Source organism: Microdochium trichocladiopsis (genome assembly GCF_020744255.1).
Source record: "Microdochium trichocladiopsis strain MPI-CAGE-CH-0230 chromosome Unknown B0I36scaffold_1, whole genome shotgun sequence".
In the NCBI taxonomy this organism is placed as follows: Eukaryota; Fungi; Ascomycota; class Sordariomycetes; order Xylariales; family Microdochiaceae; genus Microdochium; species Microdochium trichocladiopsis.
The window spans coordinates 4643619-4658278 of NW_025763544.1; the positions used below are offsets into that span (position 1 = coordinate 4643619).

At 58.3% G+C, this 14660-nt stretch overlaps 6 protein-coding genes across 6 annotated transcripts; 3 read left to right on the forward strand and 3 right to left on the reverse strand.

Moving 5' to 3' along the window:
- Positions 1-1308: 1308 nt before the first annotated feature.
- On the forward strand, positions 1309-1539 carry B0I36DRAFT_204618 (histone-fold-containing protein; the record flags this gene model as incomplete). Its single annotated transcript, XM_046148813.1, has 1 exon — positions 1309-1539. A coding segment is annotated over one exon (231 nt), but the record flags the coding sequence as incomplete, so codon positions are not given.
- Positions 1540-2721: 1182 nt separating this feature from the next.
- On the forward strand, positions 2722-6556 carry B0I36DRAFT_312097 (kinase-like domain-containing protein). The gene is made up of 5 exons (XM_046152460.1): positions 2722-3211; positions 3333-3519; positions 3590-6065; positions 6143-6347; positions 6478-6556. Exons 1-5 carry the CDS (start codon positions 3132-3134, stop codon positions 6515-6517), a joined length of 2988 nt encoding a protein of 995 aa, XP_046019139.1. The 5' UTR covers positions 2722-3131; the 3' UTR covers positions 6518-6556.
- Positions 6557-7071: 515 nt separating this feature from the next.
- On the reverse strand, positions 7072-8893 carry B0I36DRAFT_358285 (uncharacterized protein; the record flags this gene model as incomplete). Its single annotated transcript, XM_046157939.1, has 3 exons — positions 7072-8455; positions 8528-8794; positions 8862-8893. 3 exons carry the CDS (start codon positions 8891-8893, stop codon positions 7072-7074), a joined length of 1683 nt encoding a protein of 560 aa, XP_046019140.1.
- Positions 8894-9831: 938 nt separating this feature from the next.
- On the forward strand, positions 9832-10671 carry B0I36DRAFT_358286 (P-loop containing nucleoside triphosphate hydrolase protein; the record flags this gene model as incomplete). The annotated part of the gene is made up of 2 exons (XM_046157940.1): positions 9832-9880; positions 9974-10671. The coding sequence occupies 2 exons, from the start codon at positions 9832-9834 to the stop codon at positions 10669-10671; spliced, it is 747 nt and encodes a 248-aa protein (XP_046019141.1).
- Positions 10672-10944: 273 nt separating this feature from the next.
- On the reverse strand, positions 10945-11945 carry B0I36DRAFT_371440 (ribosomal protein S5 domain 2-type protein; the record flags this gene model as incomplete). Its single annotated transcript, XM_046160012.1, has 2 exons — positions 10945-11689; positions 11782-11945. The coding sequence occupies 2 exons, from the start codon at positions 11943-11945 to the stop codon at positions 10945-10947; spliced, it is 909 nt and encodes a 302-aa protein (XP_046019142.1).
- Positions 11946-13705: 1760 nt separating this feature from the next.
- On the reverse strand, positions 13706-14545 carry B0I36DRAFT_358289 (EthD domain-containing protein; the record flags this gene model as incomplete). The annotated part of the gene is made up of 2 exons (XM_046157941.1): positions 13706-13951; positions 14339-14545. The coding sequence occupies 2 exons, from the start codon at positions 14543-14545 to the stop codon at positions 13706-13708; spliced, it is 453 nt and encodes a 150-aa protein (XP_046019143.1).
- Positions 14546-14660: the final 115 nt, after the last annotated feature.

A 14660-nucleotide genomic window follows, 5' to 3' on the forward strand; every position in this document is an offset into this window, starting at 1 on the left:
AGCCGCGAACCCGCCCGTGCTGCCAGGCACGCACCCAAGCGCACCTCCCGGCACCCGCCCAGTCGATACGCGCCTTGCATAACGAAACCCACCACCTGCGTCACAGGCAATCGCGTGGGACTGTCGCGACAAGTCACCCTCGCCTTTGGAAACCCACACACAGGCCTGAGTATACGCAGTCCCCGCTCCCAGCACTGTTAGGTCAGGCCAGCCATTCAACAGAGCCAGGACGAGCCTCAGACTTATAGAGCCCCGAGAGCGATCCTACTCATCTCATCACCTCGCTCCAAACCGATCCGAGGCTGCAACACCAAGCCAGAAAGCCAGCCCCACTTTTGACAGCCTCGGGGTTGCATCACAAACCACCACGACATATCTAAGTACGCCTGTTACGTTCGTATTCTGTCCCACTTTTGGGACGGCGTCTCTTGGGATTTTGTTTCCCATCCAGGTGTGCAAACCGGCGCCATGGCTCCCATTGACGGGTCCTACGCGCCCAAAAGCCCCGACCTTTCATTCTTGGCATCCTCTGGGAGCGACCAGATATCCTTGCCACCACCGCCAACATCACATCAGCAGCCATACGGACAACATGCTCGAACACCATCTACGGACTATTCCAATCAGTATCGTAGCGCGCCAGCGCCTCTGCCGAACGGTGCCGGCTATGGAGGCCCTCCTCAGCACGGCTTCGTGGCCTCGCCCTCATACGCTTACAGCAGCCTGCCCCCTCAAGCCCAGCCCCACATAACTTCCCCTCCGCCACAAGCCTTTCTCCGTCAGGCTCCTGCGCCGCCAACCAGCCAGCTTCATTCTTACCATGATGGTTCTTCCTACAACAATCCTGGCCCCCCATTGCCGCCATTCTCGCCCCAGCAGCACCATTCACCTTACCAAGCCGCCAGCAGCTCACACGATCACAGTTCTGTGACACCACCGCAACAACACCAACATTATCACCCGCTGCATCACCCACCACAGCAACTCGGTTATTCACCGCCGCAGCAGGGACCGCACACGCCCAACCATCTCCATTCACCGCCGCCGCCGCCGCCAGCAGGCTATTCGCAGACCGCATTTCCTCCTCTCAACTCTTACGGCCAGCACGCGCCTCATATACCCTATCCGTACAGCCAGGCGGGACAACAAGCCGTGCCAGCAGGCAACTACCAAGTGGCGCAATACTCCAACCCTCCCTCCGCAGAGCAAAGCTTCCCTCCGCCAGCTCACAGCTCGCTGCCCGAGATGGCGCCCCCGAAGCCGGCGGCTCCAGCCAAGGAACCCGAAATCATGTTCTCTCCAGTCAAGACCAAATTCCCCACGGCGCGCATCAAGCGCATAATGCAGGCCGATGAAGAGGTCGGCAAAGTCGCGCAACAAACACCCATCGCCGTGGGCAAAGCGCTCGAGCTCTTCATGGTACAGCTTGTGACGAAGAGCGCCGACGTCGCGCGGGACAAGAACTCGAAGCGCATCACAGCACAGATGCTCAAGCAGGTCATTGACTCGGGGCAGGAATGGGATTTCCTACAGGATATCGTCGCCAAAGTAGGAGAGGAGAAAGAGGGCGCAAAGGGCTCCGCAAGGGCCAAGGCGGAGAGCGAAACAGACGAAGACATCGAGCCTGCCGAACCCAAGAAGCGGGGAAGGACTGGCCGCAAGAAGAAGGGCGCAGAGTGAATGGTGTTTTTCGCGACCAAGAACATCATTGCTGCACTCACACCTGGAGGCGGCGGGCACACGCTCAATAACGACGGGCACAGTAGCCCCATGACTATAACGAAATCACGACATCCACCATATCGTCATGCGGAAGACGACGGCATCTCGCCAATAATGCTAATGGCGTGGCCGCCGGTTCCCCGCTACGATTCACGTGAGCGCAGCCATTTTCGCGGCCTGTTGCCTCAAACTTTGTGCATAGATGATTTTTGGGACAATATGGTAAATGGCCAGTTCTGACAGCCCATGCCTAAATGTGATTTCCGGGAGGGATTTTACGGAGCAGGGAAATAGGAGGGACGGACACGCGTCCACGCATATATGGCGTCACGATAATAGACGAGGTGTCTCGGGAAGTTTTTTGACAGCGAGCAGTGCATACATTATGGCGTACCTTGGCGGCGCACACGTAAACACAGGTGCAGATATCGATACTTGTCACGGGATGGCGCCTGTTTTATAATAAGCACAAATGCAAGGGATACGATCCCGCTCTTTAAGACGTTTGGCAGTGTTTGGCACGAGGGAGAATTTGTGATGTGATGAAGCTTGCGGGAGAACGCGATTGGCCCCCACCTGAGGGTCGGCAGAGCTGGTCGTTGTTCTCGTGTTGACTAACATGAGCCCCGCCCCGAGAGCTCAAGGCTGTGGCCTCGCGTGTGAGCTTCCACACAAGATCTGTCAGTCTCAATGGGAGGGCTCTGCCGCTGCAAGCCACGCAGTTTGTGACCTTTGTGTGCACAGGTCAGGCTCACGTACTGTTGGCCTGTCTGTTCCATTGAGGTACAGTCGCTCGCAGCCGCACATGACCGGGACGATGCACGCTCGAGCAGCAGCAGCAGCAGCAGTGCCGGTGCCCCCGAGGCTCGAGCAGTGGATTGGCCCGGGTCTGGCGGGCGGGCCTCCCCTGTCCTGTCTGTGCCATCCGGCCTGCCTCCTTTAGACCCTGCCGGCCCGCGGAGCGCTACGTAGCATGACCTCGAGTTCCACCACGGAGCATCTGGGCAGTCTCGAGATTGCATGAGCTCCCGGGCGCTCGTTCAAGCATTGTTGTCCCTCTCGCGAACATCGACTCCCACCCGGCCGTGACGTCGAGCCGCAACCCGGCACCTCTCGAAAAAGCGCCCTTTCTCAGCCCATTGCAGCTCCATCACATTGCCCAGCCCGTGGCGAGACCCCCCCCCTACAGCGCACGCGCACCCCGCCTCTCTGACCGTCGACGCCAAGCCCCAGCCATGATAGAGCTCTGTCGTGCTGCTGCGGCCAGTTAACGCGAAGCGACACGACTAGCAATCGCCCACATAGGGAGGGCGAGCCTCGCGGGAGACGCCGACAAGTGCCACTGCCGAACACATCCCCTCGTGGTGCGACCCCGGGCGCGGACGTCGGGCCTGCCGATTTAGTTCGCCATGTCTTGGGACCTGCTCCAGCGCTTCATCGAGAGTGATGTCTTCAACCAAGACCCCTTCCTCTCCGTGTCGTACCTCTCGTCAGTAGCGTCTGCCTCTTTGCTTCCTGCTTCGGGACGCGCCGCCCCTTCCGCACAACCACAACGCCTTGCCACATGCTGCCACTGGACTCTGACTAACTCGGCGTCTTTCTGGTCACAGTCGTTACGCCGACCATGTCGGAATCACATATGTGCTCTGCTCGAAGCTCCGGCAGTTTCCTTATGAGGACGTCGAGTTCTTTCTCCCGCAGCTATGCCACCTCATAATAAGCGTTGACAATGAGTCAATGGCCCTGGAAGAATTCCTCCTGGACCTGTGCGAGGAGTCGGTCTCAGCTGCGTTACTGGTAGGACTCTGGTGCACCCTTGAAGGGAAGCTGTGCTTTACCTGACTAACCACTGTTCTACTTTGTCCAGACATTTTGGCTCTTCCAATTCTACCTACACGACCTCGCCCGAACGCCCCAGACGCAAGCCTTTCGAACCTGCCGACGGGTGTACAACAAGGTCCAGCACATAGTGTTTGGGCTTTCCGACGCCCCACGCAACGACAAAATCAAGGAGAATACGCTGCCCGTCACTGTTCTGGCGAGCTTCGTCCTCGCCAGCGTGGGCGTGCCCCTGCTGCCGAAATGGGCAGGCCCGCTGGCCATAGCACAGGCACGCAAGGCGCAGCCCGACGGCGATGTCGTCCACGAGACTGCGACACCGACTATCAAAGTGGCCAGGAGCAAGACGGTGACAGGAACCACGACAACGGCAAAACCTCGCCGGCCAAGAGAGTCGCCGGCACAAGCGCCTCCAGCAGACCAGGTGGCATCGCCCAATGGCAATGCCAACCCTCGGACGCCCATACACCGGTCTTCTTCCTCCGAAGCCAAGCCTACCGCCTCTGCCGAAGGGCGAAAACCAGCCTATCTGGAAAGTAGGCTGCTGGAAGCGCGCCTGAGCTCGGCATCACTGCCACTACCAGAAGCTCGCTCCCCGAGGGCTGTGTCGAGGCCCTCGACGCCTATCTCGGCAGGAATTCCACGGCCAGGCGGAGATTCGATTTCTAGGCGCCATTCCTCTCATATCAAGACGATGATGAGCAAGGCGGAGCTCACGCCCAAGAAGAAGGCGAGACTCTTGCGGCAGAACTATTTCCGCAGCCAGCTCGCATTCTTGACTGCACTCGAGGATATCTCGACAAGGCTGGTGATCGTTCCGAAACCGGCACGGCTCAGCGCGCTGCGTGCTGAGCTGGCTCTGATCGCGAGGGATCTGCCTGCGGAGATAGACGTCCCCGTTTTGTCCCCGCCGACTCTCGTAGATGGGAAGCCCGGGTCGAGTCGCCATCACCGAATTGTCCGGATCAACCCGGCGGAGGCTACGGTCTTGAATAGCGCAGAAAAGGTCCCCTACCTCCTCATGATTGAGGTCTTGAGAGACGATTTCAACTTTGATCCCGAATCTCCTGACAATGAGAGATTGTTGTCGACGCTTATAGCCGAGCAGGGCAGCCGCAAGCGATTGTTCGATCTGACTGATGCCCAGAGATTACCTGCCAGCGGGAGACCATCTGGAGTCGGAGATGAGCAGCCTGACAGTGTCTTTGAGCCAGTGTCCGGTGACCTTGGAAGCTCTCCGATGCTGAAGCCCGCTGAGCCGGGGACGCCTCCCGTCGTTCCGCAGCCGTTGAAGTCACCCCTGAACCCTATGCGATTCCCCAGTGGAGCGACAGGCTCAAGCATGGCTGAAGTCATGGGTACTCCACGAACCTCTGGTACTTCCACGTCACGGTCAAGTAGTCCCGGCCCCTTGCGGAGAGGGCCGATTACCAGTGCGAGGAATGCGTCGGTTGATCAGCCTGACTTTTCCGCTTTAGCAACGCATATGCGGACGGCTTCTCAAATGCTGGCCCAGCTGGAGGCTACAAGCGGCAAGCGGCCGAAGCATGAGGTGGCTGCGATTCGGACCAAGATCATTGCGAGCATGCAGAGCCTGGAGGAGCAAAGCTTTGATCTGGACGACGGGCAAGGGCCGACTTTCGACCTGATTATGGCCAAGAACGCCGCTTCTGCCGCCGCCTCTGTCGGTGGCGAGCCCGACAGCGAGACTGCCGACATGGACGACGTCGAAGCACTAGACCCGGCGAGTAACACATCCGCCGGTGCGGCACGCATGGAGAACGACGCAATGACGGGTGGTGTGCAGCGTAAGGGCGACCGTGACGACCCGAGCGCCGCCGTCTTTGGCGAGGCATGGCATATGAAGAAGGAGCGAATCCGACAGTCGTCGCCGTATGGGTGGATGAAGAATTGGGACTTGGTCAGCGTGATCGTCAAGACGGGCGACGATCTGCGGCAGGAGGCATTTGCTTGCCAGCTCATCAAAGTCTGTCACAAGATCTGGACCGACGCCGGGGTGCGCGTATGGGTCAAGCTCATGAGGATACTGGTGGCGGGCGAATCGGCTGGCCTGATCGAGACCATCACAAATGGTGTTTCGCTGCATTCATTGAAGCGCAGCCTGACGCTCGCATCCATCGAGGCCGGGATCAATCCGCGCCGGCGTTTTGCCACCCTTAAGGACCATTGGGTAAAGACCTTTGGCAAGCCGGACAGTGAGCCGTACCGTGCGGCCGTTGACGCGTTCAAGCGGTCGCTAGCAGCGTACAGCATGATCTCGTATATTCTGCAGCTCAAGGATCGGCATAATGGCAATGTCCTCATAGACAATGAGGGTCACATTGTGCACATCGACTTTGGCTTTATGCTGTCCAACTCGCCTGGCTCCGTTGGCTTCGAGGCTGCCCCCTTCAAGCTCACGTACGAGTATGTCGAGGTTCTTGGCGGTGTGCAATCCGAGGACTTTGCGGATTTCAAGGCGTTGTGCAAGCAGGCATTTCAAGGTATGCATTTGACTTTTTAAAACTACCCCTGCCCGTTTAGTACTCCTTCTAACGACCACTTTTCACCCCCTGTGCAGCCCTTCGTCGCTCGGCAGACAGCATTATCGACCTGGTCAGCATAATGGGCCGGGATTCAAAGATGCCGTGCTACGCGGCGGGCGTAGGCCAGGCGACCACTGCGTTGCGGCAGCGCTTCCAGCTGCACCTCAGCGCCGACGAGGCCGAGGCGTTTGTCGAGACAGACCTCATTGGCAAGTCCCTGGGCAGCTACTATACACGGCTGTGAGTAACCTTGAACTTTTCCCCGCCTTGATGGTGCTTGCCTTCCCAGGTTCGCTCAGCTGAGCCATGGGGCTGCACTTTCTCCGTTTGTCTTGAGTATTATGATGAACTAACTGATTGGGTTTCGTAGTTATGATACTTTTCAATATCGGACTCAGGGTATATACTAGATCTCGCTTCACATCCCTTCTTCACTGGATCTGTGGGGGGGGGGGGGTGGGGGGCGCAATGGTGGTAGGACGCTTTTGAGATGAACAGGGGGCATTTCGCGACAGGACGGTATCGTGCGAGACGGCAAGAAGGCAGAAGCGCCAAACTAAAACCCCGCGCCAAACCAAGCATGCCAAACATGTTGACGCATTCTCACATTATACACATATGGCATCATATATATACCAAAGCATAGCAGTAAATCAAGAAAGCATATATCGATCTCTGCACGGAGTAGGAATACCAAAAACAACTTGTTTTTTTTTTTGTTTCCCGTCCCAAAGTCGCATGGGTGCGTCTGGATCATGGTGGAGGTACTGAACTGAGCACAAAAGTTCTCCTCTCAAGGATTCTCTCTCCTTTATAGTGATAAGGATGGCACGTGAATCGGTAACCCCCTGATCGCTGATTCTGCTCGTGGTTGACAAAAACAAACTCTCTCCGTACAAACCTTCATCCGCACATGGAAGAGATATATAAAGTCCCATCACAGCTGACATGCGTCTCTGCCTACTCATCTCGCAGTGCACTCGGCTCCAAACACGCCCGAGCTCGCCGAGCCCAGGCCCAGAAGTGCAGTGAGGCCCCATGCCAGAGCACCCGCTTCCCAGTCCAGCTCTTCGGCAGGCAAGATGTCGCCTTCCTGGAGGGCCGCGGCCTCGGCAGGACTGGGCTCGTACGCCTGGTCGGCGGTTTCACTACTGACATCGCCATTGCTGTTGTTGCTGTTGTCGTGTGGAACGCTGGCCAGCGCTCTCTGCGACGACCGCCCTTTTCTTGGCCGGGGAGCGCCGGGGATGTGAGCTTCTTCTTGAGTGGACTTTGAGGTGCTCGCCCGCGTCTGCCGCCGACGTCGTGCAGGAGTTGCTTCTTCTTCATTGTTGTTGCTGTTGTTGTCAGAGCCCTGGCTGACAACGGCATCGGGGTTGCTGCTGGTGTTCGCGGCCGGCACTGGCTCCTTTCCGTCATGCCCAGCGGACACACCGGGTATAGCAGAAGCAAGAATACGTCGCACGTCTGCAGCACGTGTTGCGGCCCAGACGCCGAGGCTGAACGCACTAACCAAGACATCGAATCCAACAGCTTGAACTGCGGGATGGTCGCTGATGGACCCGAGAATCTTGCCTATGGCCGTCGTGCCACGCTCCCACTTGCTCCGCTCGTCAATGTCCCAGGGCAGGAACGCGCTGTGTCTGTGGTAGTGAGAGTCGGGTGCATTGTGGGCGAGGCCGACTGCAGAGGCTTTGGCGTGGAGGATGAGTGACATGGCAGAGATGAATCTGAACATGGTCGTCAGCGAGCTGTAGGCCTCATGCGGCGTTGCGTAGACCTTGCCCCAGCTTGTGGGAACCAGGTACGGTGCCAGCACCGGAATAAATGTCGACGCTCGCGAGAGAAGGGCGACTGCGGCAAAGGACGGGGTCCCTGCTGCATATGGGAGGAGGAAGACGGATCCCAAGCCGAGAATCAAGCTGCTGTAGAAGATAAATGGGCGTGGGTGCCAGGCGTTGGGCTTGGAGGCAAAGAGTCTGCTCCTGATTCGGCGCCATCTAGGCAGGGGGTTGCTTGGGAAGACGAGATCTTGGTGGTTCGTCGCCAAAGGTGATGGAGTCACCAGCAGAGCAAGGTAGAACAGATTCTGAGCATAGGACAGGTTGACGAGATGGGCCAGAGTCAGGAACGATGGCAGATTGCGAATGCCACGACGGCGGCCTTCGACAGCAACAAAGGAACTCCAGGCCACCGTCGCAAGATCGATCTGCTGGCCCCACCAGAAGCGACGACTACGCTCGGCCACGATCTCGAGGGTGTCCCTGTATACTGGCGTGTCGCTGAGCCACTGGCCGAGATAAAGCTCGGTGTCCTTGTGGCCGAGGCTATTCTTGTGCGGATACCAGCTGTGGTACATCATGTGAGCCAACGGACTACTTTCTCTTGGTATTCAACTTCTTCGCCACAGAGTCACATACCTCGGCGGAGCCTTGAGCCCACGCTGGTCGGCCCATACTCTGTAGGAAAGAATGGCACCGTCGGCAGCAGAAGAGGATGCGACGGTGACAGCGAGGACTGCGAGGGCGGCAAAGACGGGGACCAACTTGGAGCGCCTGCCTTGGCGCGATCGCGTGTCCTGAGGGGGCCCCAGAGCTCGATATGAAGTGGCCAGGCTGGTAACGACAGTATATGTCAAGTATACCACGGCGGCAACGTGCAGAACCGGGGCGGCCACGGCAACGTAGCTAAACGGAGGTGAGTGGCTGTGTCAGAAGGTTGGTAGACGACATTTAGCGGGCAGGGAGAAGCTACCTGACAGGATTGGGGAACACGACGGGAGCCATGGCGGAGAGTTGGTGATGGCTGCAGCTGGAGTGTGTAAGTGAGGAAGAGGATACCAAGTGATGGTGAGGCTGCGAGAGGTCGCGACAGGTGACTAAGACACACAAGGCGCGGTCCCTTGCGGCCGTCGCGGGAGAGCAGTGCAGGCGAGCGAGGGCAGCGATAAAAAAGCAAGCCGGTGGTTGGTGTCGCTCAAGCTGGCACGGGTTGGAGTCGCAACTCTATTATTGTTGTTTGTTTGCACGCGCCTGCAGGCCCAGCCCAGCCAGTGATGTCACTCTGCGGCAAAGTACTTTGAGGCAGGTACTTTGCAGGTGCTGCTTCACGACATCCATGGCCTTGGCCAGACAGAGAGACTGGCCCTGTCGCATCAAATACTTCACTCTGGGCCAAAAGATACCAAACCCCCGCGGCTGAACACCACACATCAACCATCAGACAAGTCCATCCCAAGGCATCCGAGACAAACACACGCTGGCCTCCCTAGACTGCGTGGCTGCCAGGGCAGCACTGCCGGCCAGGGCCAGTCGTTGCCATGACTGCTACCTACTAGTGAATGTAGGTACTTAGTGTAGGCATTTCAGAAACAGCAAGGCAGAGAGCTCTGCACCAATACTTGACGTTCTCAAACTGCTAGGGCTCCCCGCCCGTTCATGCTGATGTCAAGTTTTCCAGAGCCCAAAGTCGACCGCTCCGTCTAATTAACATTAGAGACGACCCCTGGCAAACTGCCCCGCTGCTGTCAGGCAAGCTGTCAACCCTGGGCCCACGCCCCCGCACGCACTCCAGCGCCGCGCTAGCAAGGACACCATCGCGCCCGAGTCTGGCGGTCCGTCGGCTTCGTTGTGTTCATCTGCCGTCCCTTTCGCCCTCGACTGTCCCGACCATTCCAATTTTCCACCCAGATCCTTCGCGGCCGCTCTTCTTCGCCCGTGTCGCCATGTATCACCTGGCCAAGGGCCTCTATCGCCTCGCGACAAGCAAAGAGGGTCAGTGTCCCAATCCACATCAACCACGCTCACATGCCCCCCTCCTCCTCTTCCTCTAAACACGCAGCTAACCTCAACTGCGCAAACTCTTAGAGTATTCCGTCATCCTCCTCGGCCTTGACAATGCCGGCAAGACAACCTTCCATGAGCAGGCCAAGTCGCTCTTCCTGCCAGACCGTCCAGACCCGAAGCTCAATACCGTGCCCACCGTCGGCCAGAACGTCTCCACCCTGACCTTGCCCGACATGTACCTCAAGATCTGGGACGTCGGCGGGCAGCACTCTCTTCGCAAGCTCTGGCAGAGCTACTACTCGTCCTGCCACGCCATTGTCTTCATCATCGACAGCACAGACATTGGCGACGGGTTCCTCGACCTCGACGACACGGCGGCCGGCACGAGTGCAGGCAGTAGCAACAACAACACCAACGGCAGCGGCAGCAGTGGCACAACCGGCAAGAACAACCCGGCCGCGACGAGCTCATCCACAACAACCGGCCGCCTCGAGGAGTGCCGGCTAGTACTCGAGGACGTCCTGCAGAACTCGGAAACCGAGGGCGTCCCGCTGCTCATCCTCGCCAACAAGCAGGACCGCGAGGACTGCGTCGAGGTCGTGCGCATCAAGGAGGGGCTTGTCAAGAAGGTCTTTGAGGGCGAGAAGGCCAGCAGCATCCGCGATTCGAGGGTCCTGCCCATCAGTGCGCTTACCGGTACGGGTGTGCGCGAGGCTGTGGACTGGGTCAGAAGTCGGGTCAAGTGGAACAAAGAGTCGCGGCCACCAGTCATGAGGTAGCGCGAGCGGAACCTGGCAGATCTGGTAGGGCGAGATTGGCGGCCGGTGCGGAAGGGGCCGAATCGCCCGGGCGACATATATCTTCTCTCTTTCGAGCGGGCATTTGGACGGCGTTACGGAGTGATTCGCATATGGATTGGGCATCTTCTTGTGCGTGTGTGCGAGCAGCACCATTTCAGTGGGCTCTCGTTCCTTTTTATTTCCACTTTGTGGTTCTTCTTGGTCTATATCTCGACGACTTCTCCGTTCCAATCGACTTGTCGGTCGATCCAATCAAACCATGGGTATCGTGTTCTCATTCTCCGCGGAAAGCTCCGCCAGGAGCCCGCCTTTATCCCTCCGCTTGCTGTCCTCTGCGAGCTTCTGGTCCAGATAAGAAGACAGCTCTTTGCTCTTTTGTAACGACACGCTCGCGCACTGGAGAAGGACCGTGGGCTCGACCGCCGCCCCGCCCAGCTTGGCGATCTGGCAGATCTCGCCGTGCCGGTTCAGACTGATCGTGCAGCTGCTCGTCTGGAGCTGCTCCTCGAGCAGCGTCGCGTCCAGCAGCACAATCTCCCTCTCGGTGCCGTCCTCCTCGCCATAGAAGCTGAACGTCACGCAGAACGGAGAGTGCAGCCAGCTCAGCGGCACCGGCTCCCTCTCGGCGGGCGTGTATATCGTCAGCGTCTCCCCCTCCATGCTGGTGTCTGGTTTCCGGAAATGGCGGAGGGCCGCGACCACGGCGAGGCACGCCGCGTCGATGAGGTTACCGTCGTGGCTGAGCACGTGCAGGTCCGCGCGGACGGACCAGCACTTCTGGCCCGCGACGAGGCACAGCGACTCCGTGTCGAGCGCGTTGGACCGCCGGATCGTCTTCTCGAGCAGGCGCGAGAGCAGCACCTCGGTCTCTGTGGGGCGGTTGACCTCGAAGGCTGGCGACGCCATGGGGCTCAGCTCGGTGCTGATTGTGAAGATGCCGTCAAAGGGCCGGTCGGTGTAGGGGACTGTTACTTCGGCGGAGACTTTTGCGAGGACTCTGTAAGGGTTTTCGGCAAGCCGAACATTAGCAACGAACTGGGTGGTGGGAATATAGAGGAAGAAAGTTGGGCGAGGGGAAGGGAGGCGCACCTCGTCTTGCCGAGTGTCACATCTGCGACGCCATATTGATCGCCAAAAGTGAGTTCGAGCTTGCGGAACTGGTCGAGCGCGCGGCCGTCCAGGCGGTGGCCCTCGTGGAGTGCCTGCACTACAAAGGCCCTCTCGTTGAGAGACGGCTCGGCCTCGCGAGGCATGTCTCTTGATCGCTTGTGTTGTACGGGCGGCTTGTGGGGGTGCTTGGGAAGTCGGGCGTTGTCCAAGAAAAACTCTGTAGCTGGATCCTCTACTACAATGCCAGAAGAGACGATCGTGTTCCGTTTATTAGTGAGTGTTGTAAGGCTTGTGTTTGTCCTTCACATTTCTCAGTGTTGAAGGTCGGGTCTATGGTGGGGCTCGTTCTGCAGAATGGAGCTTGTCAGTTTTCCCAATTGGCGTCGATGAGCGCATGGGGGCTTTTTTTGGAGATGTTCTGCCGGGCGGTAGGGGGTGTATCCTTGTGGTTCAAGCCAGGGTCCGCTCGCCTACGAAAGTGTCCCCTGCTGCTTAAGGTTGCCGCGGTGGTTCTGCTGCGCAACGGCTGTATCTTCAACTTCATACACTCGTAGCCCCCCTGGCACAACCACTGCGAAGCGCAGCATCCGCAACAAGCAAATAACCGACCTTCATTCTTGCGGTAACGCTCATTGCAGACATTGCACCAGTCATTGCAGACACTACAAACCCTCTGATCATTCCGACCTTTCAGCACTCCAGCCAAGATGACGACGGCTCACAGACCTACCTTTGACCCAGTCAGTCACCACCACCCCTTCCGGGGCCTTTTTTTCTTCTTTTTTTCTCTCCTTTTGCTAACCACCAGACCCCTTGACACAGGCACGAGGCAAAGAAGCCCTCCGCGGCCCGGCCTACCACCAGCGCCTCGCGCCGGCCCACACATCCCTCAAGTTCCGCAAGCCCGGCCAGGGCGGCGCCGCGGGCGCCCAGAAGCGCGACCTCCGCGCGGAGCTCCTGGCCGCCGAGGCCGCGCACCTGGCCAAGCGCAACGGCGGCGCTCTGCCGTCCGCAAACGACAATGACGACGAGACTGCTTCTTCATCGGGGACGGCGACGGCAAAGAGACCGCTGGCGGCGTTGGCGTCACGGGGCGGCGAGAATGGACCAGACGGGGGAGAAGAAGAGGCGGGCGTGGAAGATTTCGAGGCGAAGCGGCGGCGCGTGCTGGAGGAGAGCAGAGATATAGATGCGGACTCTGAAGACGACTCGGATGACAAGGACGGCGACAATGATGACGATGACGATGACGACGACGACGATGACGATAGCGATGATGATAGCGACGACGACGACGCCGAGCTTCAGAGAGAACTCGAGAAGATCCGGCGGGAGCGCGCGGAGAAGCGCGAGAAGGAAGAGCGCGAGCGGCTCGCGGCCGAGGAGGCCGAGCGGGAACGGGACATAGCGCTGGGCAACCCGCTGCTCAACAACAATCGCGAGCTGGCGAAGCAGGACTTCAACATGAAGCGCCGCTGGGACGACGATGTCGTGTTCAAGAACCAGGCGCGCGGGACGGAGGACAAGGGCAAGCAGAAGGAGTTTATCAACGTGAGTAACAGGCTCTGAATTGGGGCATTGTGCCCCCCCCCTTCGACTCGAGCGCGCCGCGCAAATGAGTTTGACACTAACGGTTTTGGAAAAATTAGGACTTGTTGCGGTCCGACTTTCACAAACGCTTCATGGGCAAGTATGTCCGGTAGACAGCAAGTAATGGGATTAAAGCCGCATGAGAGACTCGATAGAAGCATTCCTCCCACACAAGAAATTCAATACAACGATACCCGGCACCACTTCGCCCCCAAGGACGTACATGTCAATAGTCAAACGGGCTCCACGTTCTCTTTTTGACCCTCCATCCCAACATGCCAACGAAATCCACACAGCAGCAGACACGCCAGCGTCAGACTGCAATCTTCTTAACCTCGCCCCTCACCCGCATGACGCCGACCTGCTTGTCGATGAACCGCCTCTCGTCGGGCTCGATGACGGTCTTGTAGTACTCGTCCTCGAACGCCGCGGCGAACTGCTCAAACGAGTCGATCTCAAAGAGGGCGCACCCGTCGTAGTCGTCCAGCAAGGGGGCGCCGTCTGGGTTCTCGGGTCCGATGGCGGGGACGTCGTCTTTGTATTTGGGCTTGAGGTGGACCTATTTTGGGAGGGCAAGGGGTCAAAAGAAGTGAAGAGCAAGTAAGTCCATGAGAATGGAGAGAGGCTTCTTTTTCTTCGGGCAGGACGGGAGGAAGGAAGCTGGTCTGAATCCCGGTCTCACCCGTGGGCAGGCGCAGGACCAGGCTTACATGGTTTTGCAGCCAGTGTAGGCATTCAGTCGCCATGGCATCACCCCCTTCGTAACGCAAGGAGACTGTCCGGCGCATACACTTTTTCCACCTATGCAACAGTCTCTGCCCACAGACGCAAGGGGTAATGGTTCACACGAATCTCACTAGTAGCATGAAGCAATTCCACCGATTTCCAACAGGAAAACAAGTGAAGTACAACGGAAGAAAGTGGTGAAAAGGGGGGGATGACAAACCTGCGTGTATATAAGCCCGTGCCGCTCAGCCCACGGCTTGACAATGACCCCGTGCGTGTACTCCCAGTGCTCGTAGAACTGCTCCGGCGTCATGTCTGGGTGCCGCCGGATGTACGCTATCGACATGAGTTTCTGCTGCTGCTGCTGCTTCTGCTTCTGCGGGAGAGGCGGCGCCGCGGTGGTCGTCGTGGCGTTCGTGGTTGCCATTTGATCTTCTGGTGCCTTCTTCTGTGTGAAGGTAGGGGTTATGTGTGTATGTCTCTGCTAGCTCGGGATTATGAAGGTAGTATAGTTGCGGCAAACAAGGGATCTGGAATATGAA